The 16221-nt window shown below is 38.4% G+C and overlaps 5 protein-coding genes across 5 annotated transcripts; 4 read left to right on the top strand and 1 right to left on the bottom strand.

The window, feature by feature from the left end:
• Positions 1-37: 37 nt before the first annotated feature.
• On the top strand, positions 38-424 carry GCK72_023745 (uncharacterized protein; the record flags this gene model as incomplete). The annotated part of the gene is made up of 2 exons (XM_003109472.2): positions 38-72; positions 160-424. 2 exons carry the CDS (start codon positions 38-40, stop codon positions 422-424), a joined length of 300 nt encoding a protein of 99 aa, XP_003109520.1.
• A 3066-nt stretch (positions 425-3490) lies between these two features.
• On the top strand, positions 3491-7404 carry GCK72_023744 (uncharacterized protein; the record flags this gene model as incomplete). Its single annotated transcript, XM_053735529.1, has 12 exons — positions 3491-3606; positions 3656-3727; positions 3797-4044; positions 4093-5127; positions 5176-5379; positions 5425-5637; positions 5733-6025; positions 6073-6373; positions 6507-6680; positions 6733-6883; positions 6930-7203; positions 7249-7404. 12 exons carry the CDS (start codon positions 3491-3493, stop codon positions 7402-7404), a joined length of 3237 nt encoding a protein of 1078 aa, XP_053579095.1.
• A 446-nt stretch (positions 7405-7850) lies between these two features.
• GCK72_023743 (uncharacterized protein) lies at positions 7851-9700 on the bottom strand (the record flags this gene model as incomplete). Its single annotated transcript, XM_003109701.2, has 8 exons — positions 7851-8034; positions 8134-8231; positions 8279-8391; positions 8440-8591; positions 8635-8771; positions 8820-9212; positions 9420-9497; positions 9545-9700. The coding sequence occupies 8 exons, from the start codon at positions 9698-9700 to the stop codon at positions 7851-7853; spliced, it is 1311 nt and encodes a 436-aa protein (XP_003109749.2).
• Positions 9701-10260: 560 nt separating this feature from the next.
• Positions 10261-12887, top strand: GCK72_023742 (uncharacterized protein; the record flags this gene model as incomplete). The annotated part of the gene is made up of 10 exons (XM_003109737.2): positions 10261-10339; positions 10392-10607; positions 11030-11149; positions 11194-11331; positions 11402-11517; positions 11569-11660; positions 11918-12023; positions 12073-12278; positions 12553-12654; positions 12821-12887. The coding sequence occupies 10 exons, from the start codon at positions 10261-10263 to the stop codon at positions 12885-12887; spliced, it is 1242 nt and encodes a 413-aa protein (XP_003109785.2).
• Positions 12888-14352: 1465 nt separating this feature from the next.
• GCK72_023741 (uncharacterized protein) lies at positions 14353-15561 on the top strand (the record flags this gene model as incomplete). Its single annotated transcript, XM_053735528.1, has 6 exons — positions 14353-14431; positions 14568-14894; positions 14946-15134; positions 15181-15300; positions 15346-15431; positions 15517-15561. 6 exons carry the CDS (start codon positions 14353-14355, stop codon positions 15559-15561), a joined length of 846 nt encoding a protein of 281 aa, XP_053579094.1.
• Between the last annotated feature and the right edge of the window lie 660 nt (positions 15562-16221).

Genomic DNA, 16221 nt, shown 5'->3' with positions numbered 1-16221 from the left:
TTGGTTTTTGATTTTGAATCACCAGTCACGAGTTCAAATGTTCTGCAAATTGTACAATTTTTTCAACAAACGGTGAGCAACTGGGAAAAACAACAATAAAACGTAGTTATAGTATCCTCAGTACAAAAATTGGGTTCTTCAAGAAAAATACATTTTCAGTTTCTCTAATATCCCGTACACACCACTCGCTGAGTGCTCAGAACTCAAGTCTTCCAAAATGAGCCAGCCAGAGCTCGAGAGCTCTTCTGCCCCACCGTCCCCGTTTGGTAAATTCATGATGCTCAAAAAAAAAGGAGAAGGAAATCTTGCTACTTTCGGAATCCTTTCCATTGGAATTTCATTGGCTGGAGTTGTAATTCTCATGGGCCCGGAGAGAATGAACAATATTCCAGACGAAGAGGCAAACGCTAAACGTCAATCTTAACTGGTGAGTCTTTAAGATTGTTATAGAAAAAGTTTGAGTTCAGGGGCAAAAAACGCACTGACGAAGTTCATTTTTTGGTTCCTTAATTATAATTAGTAATCTTTTTTTGAACTAAGAATTACTTTCCCGCCTGAATTGAATGTAGGCATTACTGTTGTTAGTCTTCAGTTTATTTTCTCTTCAAGTTGGAAATAATTGCTATATTTCAAAAATTATAAACACAGACAACGGTTTTTTTCCAATTAAAAGTTCAACTTTCGTTATTTTCAAATGTTTCGGTTATTCATAAAACATTACGCATTTATTGCAGATTCTTTTCTTCATCAACAAAGTTTACCAACATATACAATGCATCTCATTCTCCACCCACGACGGCAAATTTCCAATCTCTTTTATAATCTTATTTTTCATTCTTACCTTTACTAAATCTTTCGATCTGCTTTTTCTCTTTTCCATTTTTATGTAGCCTTTCGAATCAAAAACGTCGTCCGTTCTAATGAATTCGTCATTTCGAACTATGTTCTATTTGCATCTCGTCAGTCTCTCGTTTCCACATTTGTGATTTGGCTCGTAAAGACATCTGTTTCTTCTCTTATTTCTTCATTTTCTATTTTCTATCTTCTTCACTCCATAATACGGAAAAAGCCTATTACACTAGAGCATCTCCCCTTTTGCTCGACCTGCTGTCCGTTCTTTTTTGTTTCCAGTGCCTTTGATCCTGAGGCACAAAATGACGAGGAAAAGAAAGAAGACAAGCTTGGATACTCTTCCGCCTCAAATTGATTTACGGGTTTTCATTTCCTTTGAAGAAAAAAAAAAGAAAAAAAACGCATCAATGTCTGGTTTCATCCCTAATCCACAGGTTTGACATTATGATGTCTGTCCAAAGTCAGCTCAATTTGAAAGAAGTCTCGTGATATGATTCTAACCCACTGGTTTCACATGCTTCTGCTTCGAGAATATGCAGCTCTCTTTTAAAAACACAAAATGTGTATCGCGAGGTGCCCTCGTTTCTACAGCAACCATCCCCTGTGTAACATTCGCCTACTTCATTTCTTCGCATTTGCCAGCCGCCGTCCAACTTTCCGTCTTTTTGTATCATATGAAGCGCGTTCCGCAATATCTTCGACTTTTTTTTCTTCTCCGATTCTTCGCCTCCTCTGTTTCTGCCTGCCAGGTTCTCGGTCTCATGACATTTCTCTTTCATTCCGCCAACTGAATGCAAGAAATCATACGATACAAAAGAAAAAAGTTTTCATTGTGAAAATGTCGTTGATTTCCGGTCACTTTTTTCCGGTGGTTTCCATGGGGAGAAGAAGTAAGATGAGAATGCGTTGGACTCCCAAATGAACAAGTCACAAAAAGATACGGTAGACTTTCTGTGGGCGTGTCAATTTTTGCAAGTTTTTCGCTGTCTTTCCTTGTTGGGTTTTATAAAAAGCACATATTTTTCACTCTGAAAATTGAATCAGGTATTATTCTTGAGCCACATTTATTTGTCTTATCATCGTCACAAGTTGATTAAGAAAAGTTTCTTCGATGCCAGTAAAGGAATACATTGGGTGGAAAATGACACTCTTTTTTTTAGTTTTCGAAAAATGACTCATTTTCTATAGTATACAAAACTTTTTTCAATTTGTTTTTTATTCAGCTATATCGTTCGGAACTACACTAAAGATTCTGAATCATGAATCAAAAGTTCATACGTCGTAATTTCAATTTAAAAACAAATGTGTTTTTCAAGAACTCATTTCCTTTTTGAAATTGACTATACATCCCGTATTTCACCAACAAATCCCTTTCAACCAAAGGCATACGTTGACATTCAGATTCGTGCTCGTTTGTATTTCATATTTCTATTTTCCCTCACGATACACCCTCTCATTAGAAGCGGCATGCCTATGCACGCTCTAATACTCAGTATACGCGTTTTTTCTGTTGCCGTGTGTCTGCCTTACATTTTCTCGGTTGCCAGGTAAAATTTGCATTGTGGGTATCGGAAGCCAAACTTATTAGCCAGGTCTTTTCTCTCTGTCGCTCTCACAACAGAGCTCTCGGCTCCTCATATATGTACTCTCGTTCCCTGCTCTTTATCGATTCTTGTGCGCTTCTCATAGGTTTCTCAGTGTATCGATTCTTATACGGCGCCTGAGCTCTCAACGCATTTACGAAATGAGTGGTGTGGTGAGCTGGCAGGAAGAGAGATGCGAGTGAGTAAGGACGGAGCAAAGATATGCACGTATTCACATTTTAGCGTCTGTTTTGTCTCGACTGCTTTTTGAAAGTACGTAAGTAAATACGATAATGTTCTGATTCCCTTCTTGTTTTCTCAACAATCCGGAAAAAGAAAGTCAATTTTTTTGATGAGTGATATATTTCAATTTTCACTGCTTCCATAACAATTGTCACAGTTTCAAAGTTCAACACAGAGAACAGCTTTTTCCCAATCACCAACATCATGTTTTCCTTTTGATGCTGGTTTTCATCTGTCTGACTCAATCGTTAGTCATCTTTTCAAGTTTTCCTTTTCTTCTTCTCAATCTTCCTTCAATCCCATAAATTCTATTGTTTTTTTTTTCTGTCATATCAACTGTTCTTTTATCTCAAACCATTCCAACATGACAGATTATTTTTTCAATTGTTTTCTTTGAAACACGTCGTTCTTTTCATCTAGTGTATCTGATATCTTTTATCATCTCTTGTTTCAAAAAACCAAAACAAAAAAAAACGATTTGGATGCGACGCGTCTAATTTTCGCCATGAAAAACGGATTTTGAGCAAATAATTGACGTTCTAGTTTGTTTTGAAGTATTTACGTCGTTGGATCTGGTGTATGTGGTGCGCTCTGTTCCCTTGGTGTTTGCGTCCGTCTGAATTTATGCCGAAGTAGAAGAGAGAGAGAGTGAAAAGGAAATTGGAATAAATTAAAACTGCGCTTACTCATAACAACATTTTACGAGTAATTAAGGGTTCAAAAATTTTATTTTTAGATAATTTTTAGACTATTAAAAATTATTCAATTAATACGGACTTTAATTAATCTATTCTTCTTTTTTCTCATTTATCATGGAAAACTATTCTCATCAATTTTTCAAAATAATTTGTAGAAAGGACAAAACTACTGCGATCTCACATCAACTTCTCAATCAGTGCCAAAAAGCGGACAGTGAATGGTGTTATAGGTTGGACTAGCAATTAGATACGATATCTATCCCAGCGATTCTTTTTTAGACACCACACTGGTTCTGCCGAGATGATCCGAAGCGATAGCTTGCCAACAGGTGCAGAACTGCAGCAAAGGATGTATGAAAATTTGAATTCGAATTATGATTTGAACCTGAGTGATTCCGATACCAACTAAGATTTTTTCAGGGAATTGCTTCCTTCTGGTGTCCTTTCAAATGGAGAGGAAACTCAAGTGTCTGAATATTTGCGCGCCTTGGAGTTATACAGACAAAATAGATCGGGTCAAGCATCACCAGAAAAATCGAATGGATATTCGGAGCAAAATGCGGTGACAACATCTTCAACTACTGAACAACACAATACGCCTAATTGTTTTCAAAACTCGCGTGAAACTGAGTCCACAAATCAATCAGCTAGGGCTACACAAGAAAATGGTACTCATTGCTAATAATTAATTTTTTACAATGCAAGTATTTTTTCAGCAACACAATACTTCTCCACGTCTAACAGTTTGATGGGCTACACTCAGTTGTACAATATACCACGGGATATGAAGGAATTAGACTGCAAGAATTATGGAAAGGATCAGTTGGAGCGGAACCATTCTCCAGAATCAACATACTATCATCAAGCACCTCATCATTTTGTTCCAGGAACAGACACTCTGAGATGTATTGAACAGGAACATGAAAACCAATCTACCAAAGAAACACCTACCAGTGATGCGCATAACGTTCTTCATCCAGAATGTTCTATGACAGATTCTGCCTCTGAAAGCCATTCCGCTCAAAAATTGTGTGATGGTTTTCAGCCAATGACGGAAAATGCGCTTTCCGGTTCAGAGTCTCCTGATACAAGCTTGAACAAGAATTTTACAAAATTGGAACCGTCAAACATCTTTGTTGCAAACAACATGTCGATAAACATACTGCCAACTCCGCCGCCAACCCCTCCCAAAGCTTCACCGGGTTCTTCCACTTTGCAGCAAGAGCATGAAGGCACAAAACCAAAATTCCAGCAACATGAAAAGAAGGGTGATGTTTCTCCAGGTCAACTTACGTCAAAAAACCAAACACAAAAACAAGAACCACAAGGAAATAAGGCCAAAAGTCAACTACAAAATCCGGAACAATTTCAACAACAAGAATCACAGCTACCTTATGTACCAACACAACTTCAATCGCCTCCTGTACTCCAGGGAATGCAGCAAGATCACACTATTCCAGAAAAAGAACATGAGCTATCAGTACGGGAGAAAATACCAAGCGACGTACGAACAGATCCGCAAGCAGCTGTAAAACCAACAGCCCCTGTAAATCCACTTGAACAGTTCTCCGTGGACACCATACTCATGTCATTGCTCTCGGAACCACTACCATACGAAAGCTGTTCTTTCCTGAGACCAACGTATGAACTTTGTGTTGAAACACAAGCAAAGATTGAGGCCAAAAAAGAATTGGCCACCAATAAAGATTTTGATGAAAATGTGGTTGAAATAGAAGAGGAAGTGGAAAAACGTAAGCTTTTCTTTATTACTTTCTTTACTTTTTATTGATTTTTTTCAGAAGACCAGAAGGTTGTCGAGGATGTTCCTGTACAACCGATCATAATACCAGATCCAGTGCAACCGATTATACTACCAGATTCAGTGCAACCGATTATAGTACCAGATCTAGCGCCACCGACCATGGTATCAGATCCAGTGCGACCGATCATATTAAAAGCTGAAGTGCCACAAATGACTCCTCCAAAAACTACTATAAAAAGAGGCAAGTTGTCTCTTACCAGAGTTTCAACATGACATTTCTTTATAGGTCGACCAAAAGGCAGTAGGAATTCAAAACCGAGGACGGAAAATAAACGGACCAAGAAGCATAAACGTGATTTTGTCGATGATGGTGATTTCTATGAAGATTACAGCAGTGATAGTGAAGATTACACGGAGGTCGTTCGAAAAATTGAAGCTGCTTGCACTAAAGGAAGAACAACGATGAACAGTAAAAAATGCAATGCAAAGGATAATCACGGTATGCATTGTGAATCTGGAAAATCATTTTTTGGTCAATGACTAAATGTCATGCGAACCTTTTAAGACATCACTCATTTGATTTTTTTGTTTCAGGTGCTTCGACATCAAAAGACGAAAGAAATTCTTTTTTTGACGAATCCGCGATGACATCCGAATCTGATTATGCTGAAACACTAGAGTCATCGCGGAGAAAAAAATACCACAAAACTGCAGCAACATCGTCAAAGACAAACCTGGAAAATGATGAGACCCCTATCGAAAGTGATTTGAAAATTTTGAAGCCAATAAAACACATCCAAACAAAACGGAATAACAGGAATGTTCATCCTCCTGCAAAGAAAAATAGAAACGATATTCCCATGAAAGATTACAAGAAGATCTCAGATGTGAGTGTGTAGCAACATAATTCCATTTATTATGAAACATTTTTCAGAAAGTCATACATTCTCTTTTCAATCAAGTATTGACCCCCGCCAAATCAGAGCGTAGCCAGTTTTCAGAAAATTTCGAATCGCCAATAATCCGTCGAGCAATTTACAACCAGAGTTCTCATTGTTATGCAATATCCGCAGTGCAATTGGCGCTTCGAGTTCCACAAATATACTCGATGATACGTAGACATTCACACAAGAAAAAGAAGACTCGTTCAGAATGTACGAGTTGCAAGTTGGGCGAGCTTATGTCAACAGTACCACAGAGGGAAGATTTTCCAGTTTTCATTGACATACTCCAAAGTAAGTGCTTACCTAAAAGTAGTTACATAATTCAAGTAGCTGTTTTCTTCTCAAATTGAAATCTCGACTATGAAAAGAGAATATCTCATTTTCACACTTTTCAATATTCTTAAGTTTCTTTTAATACTTTCAGCCAAATGGTTAAATATGGAAGCACAAGAAATGCATTGCGTCATGGAAACAATGGAATATTTATTCGATTTCCTGGATAAGGAATACATGGAGAATCTTTCTCGCTGTGGTCGAAGAAACTCAAAGAGCAGCACTCCACTCAGAAAAATGTTTTCTATTCAACAAATTGACAAATGTGAGTTTGAAAACACCAGTATTTGATATTATGAAACCTTTTCTGATTCTAGCCAAATGCAAGGCGTGTCTTCGTGAGAGTACTCAGACAAACACTTTTCTTCACATCACTGTTGAGACAAAGAGGAAGTTTGATGGCACTATGCAGGATTCGATTGACTGTCTGTCTCGAGAGTCCGGATGGCGTGACGACCATTGTCTTCAGTAACTATTACCGGAAGACTTAATAGAATTAGAATTTTTATTCCAGATGCAGTCACCTGCTTTACAGCACTTTGAGCTTTGTCAAACTTCCCAAGGTTCTTCTGTATTTTGTTCCACGAGCTCAACCAAGACGGAAGAAAGATTTGACCGTGATTACTATACAAGACCAGATTGTTGTCAAAGATAGAAAAAGAGAGCACACGTATTTGTTATGCGCTTTTGTAGCTCATTACGGACCACGTGGAAACAGTGGACACTACAAAACCTTTGAAGTCGATCGTTCAGAAGGAGTCCAATACATTGAATACGATGATGGAAAGGTAACCTATCGGACGTTTGGAAAACAACCAAAAGATGCATTCCAGGTCACGATGAACTCGGCACTTCCCAATGACATCCACGTTGTTCTTGCGTTGTTCCGTAGAGAGGATGCTGTTGCTAAGGATGCGCACACCGACATGATTTTTAATGGAAATGGAAATATGACGTTTGCGCATGAAAAATATTGCGAAAAAGACTAGTCCACGCACAATATCTCTTCATTTTATTTGCAAGCACCTTTAACTTTTCAATGGTTTCCACTTCTACATATACACGTATTTTCAATGCACTCACACATCTTCTACCCTCTTTTTCTTATTTTTCAATATCTATCATGTGAATTTTTCCTCGGTTTTGATTCTTTTCAGATCTCTTCTCTCTGTATATTTCTATCCCAAAAATTCTGAGATTTCATTCATTCCATATTATTAATGCTTATTTCGTTAGTTCCGGCGTTTTCTCCATTCTATCGCTCATTTCCTGCAAACGCATCACACCCATTATCAAAAAAAAAACCGTTCTGTGAATTTAGAAAATTTTCATTCGTTTTCTCTTTGGTGTGAATAAATAGATGGCAAACGGAATCCCCTACACATAGCTTATCATCAGCGCTCTAAATACAGAAATAATTTACAACATGGAATGTCTAGTTCTTCTGACGCATGAGTTCAGCCATTCTGGTGTCGATGGCGGCAAGGAAGTCTTCGGTGATCAGATACGCTCCTTTCTCGGCTCCCTTATTGGAGCCATGAATGCAAATTGAGAGGTCTTTTGTCATTTTTCCTTCCTCCACAGTGTCGATGCAAGCTTTTTCGAGTGTCAAGGAGAAACTGAAAAAAATAATTATTATTTCGCGCTGCGAAATGGAAGTAGAAAGATGCAAATCTTCAGTCTCAGTTTATTTAACGTTTCTTATCCTCTAAACTCACGTTTTCAAGGCTTCATTGTTGTCGAGAACACCTCTGTGATGAAGGCCTCTGGTCCAGGCAAAGATAGAAGCGATTGGATTTGTGGAGGTTGAGTTACCCTGAAATAACAATTGAACAATCATATTTTCTAATTACCAAAACTCACTTTTTGGTGTTCACGATAATGACGTGTGACAGTTCCGTGGGCAGCTTCTGCCTCAATAGTTTTTCCATCTGGACACATTAGAACTGACGACATGAGACCGAGCGATCCGTAACCTGAAGAAAACTTACGTTTTGTTTGTTACCATAAAATAAAATGCTCACCTTGTGCAACAATATCACTTTGAACATCTCCGTCGTAGTTCTTACACGCCCACACAAATCCTCCAGAGCTCTTAAGAGCTTGAGCCACCTGATCATCAATCAAACGGTGCTCATACCAGATTTTGTTGTCTTTGAATTCAGCCTCGTACTTCCTAAATGAATTTTTTGATCAAGATCAGTCAAACCAGAACTTACTTCTCATAGATAGCTTGGAAAATATCCTTGAAACGTCCGTCATACTTCTTCAAAATTGTGTTCTTAGTGGAGAGGTACAATGGCCATTTCTTCATGAGTGCATATTGGAAGCAAGAGTGAGCAAATCCTTTAATGCTCTGAAAACGACCATTTTGTATTAATCAAAACAAGGAATCTTAAGAGACCTCATCAGTATTATACATAGCCAATCCAACTCCTGCAGAGTTCTTGAAATCGTAGACCTTATGAATATCTTTTGATCCATCTGGGTTATTGACAACCAATTCAAGAGTCGATCCACTTGGAATCACCACGTCTGTACATTTGTATTGATCTCCGAATGCATGACGCCCAATGGTGATTGGCTGAGTCCATCCTGGCACTAATCTTGGAATGTTTTCACAGAGAATCGGCTCACGGAACACAGTTCCTCCGAGAATGTTTCTGATGGTTCCGTTTGGTGAGAGCCACATTTTCTTCAACTTGAACTCCTTAACACGAGCCTCATCCGGGGTGATGGTGGCACATTTGATTCCGACGCTGTGCTCCAGAATCGCATGAGCTGCGTCGACGGTAACCTGTAAAAAACCATTACATGTTTTGATTTCTGGTTTTTGATTTATTGAAATACCTCTAAATTTCTTTTCGATAATAAAGGAAGTGGTATCATTTAACCATTTTAACTTTTAAAAGCAGAACCGGTTCCTTTTTCCGTTTTTGTTCCGTTATTGTTTCCACAGAAACAAACGGTTTCAATTGGTCTCACTACCTCATCAATTATTTACCTGATCATTTGTCTCGTCTCGGTATTCGAGTCCAAGGTCATAATACTTGATGTCGAGATCCAGATACGGAAAAATCAGCTGAAATAGACAAATTTAGTCCCGTTGCTCGTGATTCAGATTCAAACCTTATTTTTGATCTCCTTCCAGATAATTCTAGTCATCTCATCTCCATCCAAATCGACAACTGGATTTTCTACTTTGATTTTTTGTCTCTCCTGAGTAGCAGCGGTAGCAACATTGCGAACTAACGACAAGTTTCTCGGATTGAGTCTGCTCAACATTCTTCACAAGTTCTGAAACAATTTGAAGGAATTCAAAGGTTGACGTGGAAGTGGAATAAAACGTGGGAAAGGAACAAATAGAATGTAGTGGCCGTTTGTACGCGCAAATGGTCAGTTTGATAAGAAGGACAACGCATTCTCTTCTTATCTTGATAGATTGCAAATCATTCTTGACAGTGATATAGAATGTCATCTTAAGAGGTAAAAAAGAAACGAAGAAAGTAAAAAAATCACAGGGTCATGCATTTATGATTTATTGGAAAAAAATTAAAAAAGATGCACCGTTCCCTCGCTCAATGAGATGTCCACATTTTCCGATTTGTACGCAATTACACCACAAACGACGACACATTGCGGACTTCTCCCTCAGGCAGTAAAAGAAACGTTGCATTGGAATGGTTTTGATAACAGTGTGACACTGTGATTGGAGTTCAATCGATTTTATCTGAATGTTTCATTCATACAATTTCTCCTTTATTTAAACAGTTATTATCATACGCATTTATTTATTTTTTGTCAGATTGTCGAAAACCAATTAGCCTCATTGATTTTTATTCAGGATGACCTCTATAAAAAGAGGAACATGGTTCTTCATCTTCGTTCTTGGTGTTTTTTCAGCCATAACATGTCAATTTACAGGTAAAAATACTGCAACAATTTTCAGAGTTTTAATAAAATCTACTGTTTTTAGCTCCTCTGACATTAATGCACGTGGCTGGTCACATCGCAATTTTAACAGCCGCTCATTTTGCATTGGTGTTTCCACCGGAGGAATTGCTCGACGGGCTTGGCCTCACGCTGTTCGACCTGTTCACAATCATTTATAACTCTCGGCACTACGGTTTTGTTGAGTATGCCGCTAAACGGGTCGCGTTTTTTCATGCGTTCGTGGCAGCTTATCCATGTGGTGAGTTCAGTTGCTAGAATAATTTGTGTTGAAACAGGGATGTTAGTGCTGGTGCAGTTGTTAATGAAAAACGAGCTCGACTAGTAGCTTGCTTTAGTTAAAAAGTGAAATCTCACCATTCATCTTAAGAATTTGAAATTTCGTCTGCTAAGTATTCTATCTTCGCAGTTGTGTGAAGAAACTAAGCTGAAGTTGTGGTTTCGAAGAAAACAGCCAAGAAACCATTCTGACCAGAAGCTTATAATTGAGTCTGGTGATGCCATTGAAAGTTATCTGGTAGTATTATAAAAATTGGAATTTTATGAATATGAAAAAATCCAGTATCTTCCAGTTACATATTTAAATTAAAATGACTGTCGCAGGGGCTCTATGAAAATACCAAACATGTAGCTTCAGATTTCCTCAAGCTATCTATTTTTCAGTGATCTCCTTGTATTTCGTTCACGGAAATCTCTTCATGACCGCAGTCGACACTCGTCGTTTTCCAGAACCGCTCGATCATCCGTACATGTGGTTCACAGCGTTTGTGATATCAGTGATAGGTTAATCAAAATCAATAATTTTTAGCTTCCGTTCTTCTTTTCAGGTGCTGCTTTGTATTGTAATAGAATCAAAGACTACAAGCAGTGGCCAGTTTACCGGTACTACAATGAACACCCAGACGCTCTTGAAGAGGCACAAGATGTGATTTCCAATCCGGACACATTCAGAGTCAAACTTTCACGTGAGTATTATAATCCATAGATATGCAAAATAGTTCGGAAGATTATGTCTGAACAGTATCATCATTTTAGAACGAACATTCCTGTTTGTCACGAGAAGTTTCTTTGTCTACTCATCAAATTGGAGATTCGTTGCAGTGAAGATAGCTGATTTGAGACTTCAAGTGGATAACACTCGCATGCCACTGGTTTGTGTCCCTAGATCTTTCTGTTGAAGAACTCTCAAAAACATTATTCAGCTCCCAAATAATCAGGATGAAGAAGAGAGAATTCGATACATTTTTGTGAAAGTGAGATTCCGTCCCGAGTATCTTCAGTCATTCACAATTACGTAAGTACATTTTTCTAATTTTCTCGAGTGAACCGAAAATAGAGGACCGACAATAAAACGTTAGAGCGCCACCATAAACTTCTTTCTTTTTTGAAATGAGTTTCATCGATATGATTTAATCAAACTATGGTCGAATTCAAGTAAAGATATGGAGGTGTTATCTATGCTAACAATATCTTTAATTTCCTTTGTCAATCGTGAAAAACGAAAACAATTCAAACCTTATATTCCAAAATTGACACGATTTCTGTTTTCAGATTACGCCAAGACTACTATCGAATGTTGAACGAAGTTCTTGAAGTGCCGATTTTTGTGCCGCCTCACATCAACGTACCAATGACAATAATGGAAGAACTTAAAGAAGTAATACAATTAATAACAGTTTTCCTACTTCTAACATTTAATTTTTCAGGACTTTATTGACAGAATCGAGACGAACAGTAGGTACCTCCATCGAGTGAAAAGAAGCGATCTTGATCCATGTTTTGCGTGTGGCACTGAGGAGAACATTGTGAAGATCGAAAAAACTTGTACAGGACAAGAGCCAAGAGTGCTGTTCCATGACACGGGTCTCCGTTTCACGCCTCCATGTGAAAACTGCACATGCCGTCCATTATGGTAAGCTTGACCCTCTATCCATGTGACAGTCTGAAAGTGAAAGTGTACCCCATTCCACAATCTTGAGGTCAATTACCATACTGACCGATTAATTATGGAGGGAATAGGGGGACAACCCGTCTGCATCAATGGAAGACGACAGCTGCACGCCGAGGTCTCAAGAATGCAGAAGGCCCGTTTTCTCTGGCGGGACCACCTGTTCGTTGTTGATTACCCTGAAACCAATGCCGCGCGGTCAATCATTTCTGAAGAATAATTGTTATTCTTATTATAGGTGCAGGAACTGTATCGCTCAAATCTTCATCACCAAGCAAAACGTAGACAACATCTACAGATACGAGTATTTCCGAGGAAGCGCTCAGTGTCCTACCTGCAGGTTTGTTATATTGTAAAATTAAGAGTTAAAGATGAAAGATTTTCCAACATGATGAACTTTTAAAAATTTTCCCATGCTGCACTCAACGGCTGAAAATCATAACAAAAGTTTTCAACCAGATTGAAAATATAGATATTGATTTTAAGTTTTCAATTCTATTTTTCAGAAAGAATTTCTGCATTCGAGATGTCCATTGTGTCGATTTTGAATTCATTGACGAGGATGCAGATTGATATTTTGGAAATACGCTCTTCTCTTCCTTCTTGATTGCTTTTTGCTGTAGGCTGCCAATGTTCCCCACCACCCACCCCTCTAGTCGTGTATATATGTAGCATTTCTTGATACATCTATTCCCCTCGCCCATTCTATACGCAATGCACATTTTCGTCCAACGTTTCCTGCCTCTGCTTCATCTTGTACCAGTCCACTCATTTAGAACGCCAGACTTTTCCGCGTCGGCAGATGTCGTGCCGCGTTCCGGCCAGGCTCACCAATGGGTCAGGCAGCTGTTTTTGACCGTGTCTTGTCCCCGAATCGCCTTTCACCACCACCCATCTGGTTCATCCATTATTCTTTCTCCGCCTCTTCAACATTCCCTTCATATTTCACAGCTCCGAGTTTTTGCACTTTCCCAGTTGCCTCTCCTTTTCTTTCTGCGCAACCTTTTTACTATAGGGTTTTGATTCAAATGTCTATTTTCACATGTACCTCTTTGTCTATTAACAAAAGGTCGTGCCCCCTCTACTCCCATCCTACGCAACTCAATGAACATAGTTTGCATAGAGTGAATGAATTTGAATAGTAACGGCCTGAGCATTAATAATCAATGATGAGGCGCCATTCATCAAAAAACCCTTTTTTTTTTACCCGACATGAGTAACCCTTTGAAGCAGGAGCCATGGTGCCGCGCTGCTTCTTTACTCACACTATTCCGACCCACTTTTTCATGTTCAACCCAGTTCTTTGTTCAACTGTTACGGCGTTCACTTTTCTTATGTACCGGCTTTCCTTTTTTTATAATCTACTTGTATGTACAATAAAATTGATGTCTTGACGAAATCCAATAGTGTCTTTGTCGGATAATAGACTACAAAAGTAGAGCAAATAAGTTGGACGGAGAGGTCAATTGAGTCCAAGAGCAAATATAGGAGGTAGGGTGAACAGTTCTGTGTAGGTGTATAAGTTTTCAACGAACCTTCACAGACATTTATGATGGCTTTCTTTTCAGATAAGATAAAAACTATCACTTTCTTGAATAACCTGTTTCAAGTAGTCTTACTTTATGATATACAGTTGTTATGAGTGTTGATGTTTTTGAGAAAGTTAGATTAGGTTGGTCAATATAAACTCTGCTAATTAGTTCAAATATAAATAGTTTACATTTTCAGAAGATGCACAACACATTTCTGTGTACACTTTTATCTCAAATTTCCAAATAGATCCGGATTCATATTACTGTAAACTTTTTGTTCCCCTAGGTTCAGATTTCTTCGTTAGAACAACCATTTTTCCATAAACAACGCACTCCCCAAACCAACATGATTCCCACATTCAAACCTCCTCTCTTATCAGTTTATTGGGCTCCTCTCCCCTATTCTATGAAAATGAGCACACCAGCCAGTATCGATCCGTAGTTTTCTCTCGTGCTCGCTTGCTCTCCGCACATACGTTTCGTTTGCAGTGTGGATATAAGCTCCCATGGCACTCACGACGTCGTCTTCGACACCGGCTCCAATGAATCGACCAGCCGAAAACGGAAGGAATATGTTTAGACCACGTGAGTTTATGAAGAAGATTGATGTCTTCGGATTATCTTCTCGAACTTTTTGGCTAAGATTTTCATTCTGTTTTCTACGAAGACAACATTTTTATCACCCAACTTTTTCTTACTTCTTAAAACCATAAATTTACAGCATTCCAAATCCAAATGGTTCCATTCCATGGTTTTGCTGCAAGAAGTGGGCCAATCCAAAGAGCACTCGAACGCATGAGAGAAGCCGAAGGAGCTGGACCAAGTCCACCAGTTCAACAACCAGACGCGGAGGGTCAAGAAGAAGTTGGCCGAGGTGAGGAGGATCGTGAAAGCGTGGAAGAAGATAACGAAGACGCAGAAGAAGATGAGGACGATGAAGATGAGAATCTAATGAGACAAATGAGAAGCGCACCGAGACCGCCACCGTCTCAATTCGACAGATTTCAACGGTGGATTCAAATCGGTTTTTTCCAAGCGGCTATTGAAAGTAAGTTGCTTATTCAGTAAAAGTCAACCAAATTGAAGGCACATTTTTCAGCATTCACAGAAAGATCTGGAACTGAAAACGTTGAGGAAGTGCGGAAGAATGCGGAAAAGACAATGCTGGAGCTGATCGCCAAAAGCGGAGAACTTTATATGCCTGATATCAACGGAAAACCATTGTGCGGCACACCAAAAATGATTCGTGAATTGAAAAGAATGTCCAAACATGTCGACTATTTTCGCGGTTGGTTGAATTAGAAATCACATAATTAATACGCCTAATATTTAAGATTTGCTCAAAAAATTCTTGGAGGAGTTTGATGGATCACCTCTGAGAGTGAGCAGATTGCGTAGAGCTACAGGATTCATGAAAGGAATTATGACATTTGACAAATCGCCTGGTATTTATGGTACAAACGGTAAAAAAAAATTAAATTCATTTTGTGATTTTGCAGTATACAACAACCCAAAGACACCAGCACCAAACAACTACGATTTGGACATCGAGATTTTCGAAGTTAATGCCCAACTTTTCCTTGAGGTGAGTGGCTAATCCACAGTTCTATCAAACTTAAGACCTTACTACTAGGTTGTAAGCCTACGTCTACTAATTTCTTATATTTCAGTACCTCAGAACCTACTGGAGACCACAACTACTTAATGCCTACTAAATCGAACACTTATCCTTCCGTACAGTAATAATTTATGTTTTTATGATTCAATTCAGTATGCTAATGTGTTTTCAAAAATCTCAATTGTCATTTTATTTTCTAAATGTGACCCCTGGTGACCTTCAGTAAAGACCGAGTGCAATCGTAGTCGAAGATGTTCTTCTTTTTTTAATAAACCAAATTCTCCTTCGTTTTTTGATTTTTTTCTCATTGGATTCGATGTTCCATTAGTGTGTTCAAAAAGTATGAGAATCTGTTCTAACAATCATTGAATATGCCTCAGATTGTCTATTCACTAACCCGTCTTCAAGGTTGCGCCTGTGCATCCGCAAGGCTTATTTTGTCCGTCAGCTCAATTTATCTTTTTTATTTCAAAATTATTGTGTCCATGATCTGAGAACAACAATCTATCCATAAACGCTTTTTTAAATGAGAAATATATAATAAAATGATTTCTAACGAAAAATTTTCCAATATTCACCGTCTTGCTATGTTTTTATTTTGAAGGTCATTCCCATACTGAATGTCAACATAAAATCGGACGCCCTTGTATCCAAAGATTTGGCTAGTATTTTTTAGTTAACCTAACTTTACTCCATTCTATAATGTTTTCTGTTCAAATCTATGTTGTGGCGGTGTGTTCAAAAGAATATCCTACCC

Source organism: Caenorhabditis remanei, chromosome X (assembly GCF_010183535.1).
Source record: "Caenorhabditis remanei strain PX506 chromosome X, whole genome shotgun sequence".
In the NCBI taxonomy this organism is placed as follows: Eukaryota; Metazoa; Nematoda; class Chromadorea; order Rhabditida; family Rhabditidae; genus Caenorhabditis; species Caenorhabditis remanei.
The sequence above is the reverse complement of the archived record's forward strand: the minus strand, read 5'-3'. Positions and strand labels throughout refer to the sequence as shown.